This window comes from Gossypium arboreum, chromosome 1, assembly GCF_025698485.1.
Source record: "Gossypium arboreum isolate Shixiya-1 chromosome 1, ASM2569848v2, whole genome shotgun sequence".
Classification (NCBI taxonomy): domain Eukaryota; kingdom Viridiplantae; phylum Streptophyta; class Magnoliopsida; order Malvales; family Malvaceae; genus Gossypium; species Gossypium arboreum.
Genome location: NC_069070.1, coordinates 103,143,483 through 103,147,355, shown reverse-complemented (window position 1 = coordinate 103,147,355; position 3,873 = coordinate 103,143,483). Strand labels below are relative to the sequence as shown.

At 32.7% G+C, this 3,873-nt stretch overlaps 1 protein-coding gene across 1 annotated transcript; it reads right to left on the bottom strand.

The window, feature by feature from the left end:
* Positions 1–647: 647 nt before the first annotated feature.
* LOC108482142 (uncharacterized) lies at positions 648–1,694 on the bottom strand. The gene has a single exon (XM_017785252.2). It carries the CDS (start codon positions 1,455–1,457, stop codon positions 816–818), a length of 642 nt encoding a protein of 213 aa, XP_017640741.1. The 5' UTR covers positions 1,458–1,694; the 3' UTR covers positions 648–815.
* Between the last annotated feature and the right edge of the window lie 2,179 nt (positions 1,695–3,873).

Below are 3,873 nucleotides of genomic sequence, written 5' to 3'. Positions count from 1 at the left end.
TAGCTAGATAGTTTAATTATACACACACAAAGAGTTGGATAGATATTTGTCATCGTCCACCGATCAGTTAATATGATTTTGTAAATCAAAGGCTTGAAAGAGAAAACTATTATTAATCAATCCAATATTAATGAATGGAGTATCAATATTTTCATGTAAACACAAATGGATGAAGCAATGGACAAAAGAAAAAACCTCCATAACAAAACAGAAAAGTCCATACTATCAATATTGAGAATGATGGGTGGGTAGATGAGTGGAATATGGGAACTGACTGGCCCAAGTTAGCAGTGGGTTTATTTCAGCCGTTTCATGAAGCCTTTGGAGGGCCTCTGTATGACAAGCTAAGGTCAAATCCATTTACAAATAACCATTGGATTCGGGTAGAACCGGTAGGATATCCGCATTTAAACAAAAACATAATTATAATTTAAAGCAATTCCGTTTTGACTAGTTCAAAACAGATAAACAATTGAGAGCGCCCCTTGAGCCTTTGGATTGTAGACGTAATGTTCCATTTTCTTTTTGATGATTTTATACCTCCAAATATATGCTTCCGGCCTTCTCTCTCAATATTACATACCAGTTGAGAATAAATGAAATATAAAGATGAAAAAAACCCAAAAAAAATCATGTGAGAATGATGATTAATGGAATCTCCGGTTAACTCAATAAAAAAATGACACTCTCGATCTCAGTTTCTATACAGGACAGGGAAGTTTTGAATTTAATAGATATATGTATGTATGTATAATATGTTACATTGGGGGCTCATGGAAAATTAACAACTTGAAAGGTGGATCCGGGTAGGTAGATTACAGAACGGAGCCTTCGTAAATAGTGGACAGCCTTAGCTTAAAAGAACGAACGGCCAATTTGGCTCGTCTGGATGTGTATCGCTGCAATTTTCTAAAAGAAGCAGATCTTGACATCCCAGCTGGCTGAGGTTGAGTCTGGGGCTTGGTAAAGGACTTGGTGCTGCTGGGGGTTGGGGCTGATGCGGTAGAAGCGCCAACAGGATGAACAACAGATTGAGCTACCACCATCACAGGGTTAATTCGGGCCTTCTTGCGCCGATTGGAATCGTTTCTAGAGTCATTCTGGATAGCAACGCTGGCTTTGACGGCCAAAGCGGCCATATCCTTGGAAGCCAATCGCTGCTGAAGCTTGGAAACGGGAAGCACGAAGTATATCTGATTGGGTTGCAGTTGATGTTCCGCATTCAAGGCCGGAACGTAATCGTCGTAAGATAAGCTATCCGAGTTGCAAAGGAAGATGGAGGAGGAAGAAGAAGAAGAGGAGGAGGAGGAGGAGGAGGCTTCGGCGTGAAGAACCTGAGAGACGCAGACCGGGGGATTATATTTATGAAGATCACCGTTGAGGGAAACAACATGAGCTGTTGGGCGAGACCCAGATTCTGAAAATTCAGGGTTTTCGTAAGAGAAACAGGCACCCATGGCATGGATGGAAGGACGGATTGTTAGAGAAGAATATATAGAAAAAGTAAAAAGGAATTGGGAGGTTTTTGGAATTGCAGTTGTATTTGAGGAGAAATGGTTTGGAATTATTATGGTTAACTAACAAATAAATAAGAGGAGATGATTGAAGAATGTGGTAAGGAGGTTTTATAAAGAGTGACGCGAGCCACGGCGTCACGCGGGGAACATGAAATACCGTTGGCGTTGCAAGTCAAAGGGGGATGCTGTTGTTGTACTTTTCAAAGAGATAGAGATGGGGGACAGCTGATTCATATCTACTTTTTCATCCAACTGTTTCATTTTGACGTTTGACTTTGCCAACCCTTAATAAAACCCCTCCCCTTTATAATTCAGCAGTGACGCGTTGCGTAGGAAGGAAGCTATTTACTTGAGCTACACTCTCACACCTCCGCCACTTACAAAGCGCAGCCGTTATTTGCTTCTAATTAAAAGTCGGGCCGAGTGACGCTTCTTTTTTAATTTCAATTTCCATTTTTGTTTAATTGATATATGTTCCACGTACCAGTTTATTTGTTGTAATGGGAGAGAAATGATCTTTTATGTTTTCACACTAATTTTAAATTATTTGTTTTATATTAAAAATCAATCATTAATATTTTATATTATATAATAAAGTTATCGGATCAATTAAAATATTTACATGCTTGACAAGTATAAATATTGAATTATTCGTATGAAAAGTTATAAAAATGTAAAATTATTTTAGTTTTATATTAATGTAAGTGAATTACTCTCCTTTATTTAATGTTATAACTTGTTATATGATTAATGTATGTATTTAAAGTTTTGTTTAAAGGTGTTTTAAACATGTGGTGTGATGGTTGCCCATCTCGTCCGTTAATCATGTATTTAAGAGGTTTAATCTCTACTTATGAGAATAAAATATACTTCATGACCAGCCACTCGCTTTTTTGAAAAGTATCTATGACCAGTGGTGGAGCCAAAGAGGGCTGGTAGGGGCCTCGACCCCCTAAAGTGGAAAGTTTTTCATTTAAACTTTTTTATAATTTATAAAATTTTAAATCAATAAAAGTAAAATTACACTTTGTCTCCCTAAATAATAAAAATTTGATTTAATCCTTTAAAAATTATAAAAATATAGACTATTAAAATGATAAAATTACATTTCTACTATCGTAAAAATATACAATTTAATTATGGCCTTCCAAAAATATTTTTCGACTCTACTACTATCTATGATGAAAGAGTTAATCATTGCTATCGATTGTGGATATCCTAAAATCAACAAAACAGAAAATCTATTATACATGATAGTAAAGCAATTTAAAAGAATTTGATGTTATTTTCAAAACTTGTTTTCTAAATTTGTTTTATTTGATTTTTAGTTATTTTATCTTTTATAAATTATTTGTCGGGGGTCCACTTTTTTATTTAATATGTTTGAATTTTTGTTTTATAAATATAGAACATGTCAAAGTTAAAATGTTTCTATATTTATATTAATAGCGGTGATAAAAGTCAAAGGTAATTAATATTTGTAGTGCTTAAAGTCGTAGATGGTTTGGAAAGTCTATTTTTTCTGTAAATATGATAGAAGGGAGAAGGGATTATATAAAAAGGTTTGGAGTCGAACATGGCCCCGCTTAATGGGTACCTCATTGGATAAGAATAAGAATAGAGGAGGGTTCTTAAAAAAAAAAATATTAGGTTTTCATTGATTAACTTCAATGTTATTTAAAATAAAAATAATGGTACAATTTATTAATAAGATTGAATATTATAACAGTGAGATTAAAATCGACAATAATATATGTATTTAAATTTTAATACAGTTGTAGTAATGAGGTGATAATAGAAAATAATTATTTAAAAACATTAATATGAAAATTTTATATAGTGATGAATTATTTTTACATATTTATATATATTTTAAAAATCATATTCTATCAAAATATGAATAGACATTGTTTTATATTAAAATAAGAATACAATTGTGTTAAAATAAATTAAAAACTTAATATTTTAATAATAAATATATATATTTAAAATAACAATATAGATTGCCACACCTCGAAATTGGGGTTACAAGAACTAAGGTTTGTTGGCTAGGTTAGTGGTTCAAATGGACCTTTAAGTTAATTTTTGAGTTTTGAGAGTATAATGAGTTTGTTAGTTCAGGGGTTAAGAGGTAGTTTACCTCAAGGTTTTGGGTTGAGTCTTTGTGTATGCTTAAGGGGAATTCTTTTTTATTCTAATTCTGGAAAATCTGATAGGATTTTGTTAAATATTATTTTGTCTACTTTATGTTTTTGAAAAATGAAAATTCCTAGAATTTCTCTCATGCTTCCACTTCTTTTCACGTTAGTTTTCTTTTTTTCCCCAATTTTAGATTTTTACTCTTTTGGCTTTTAGA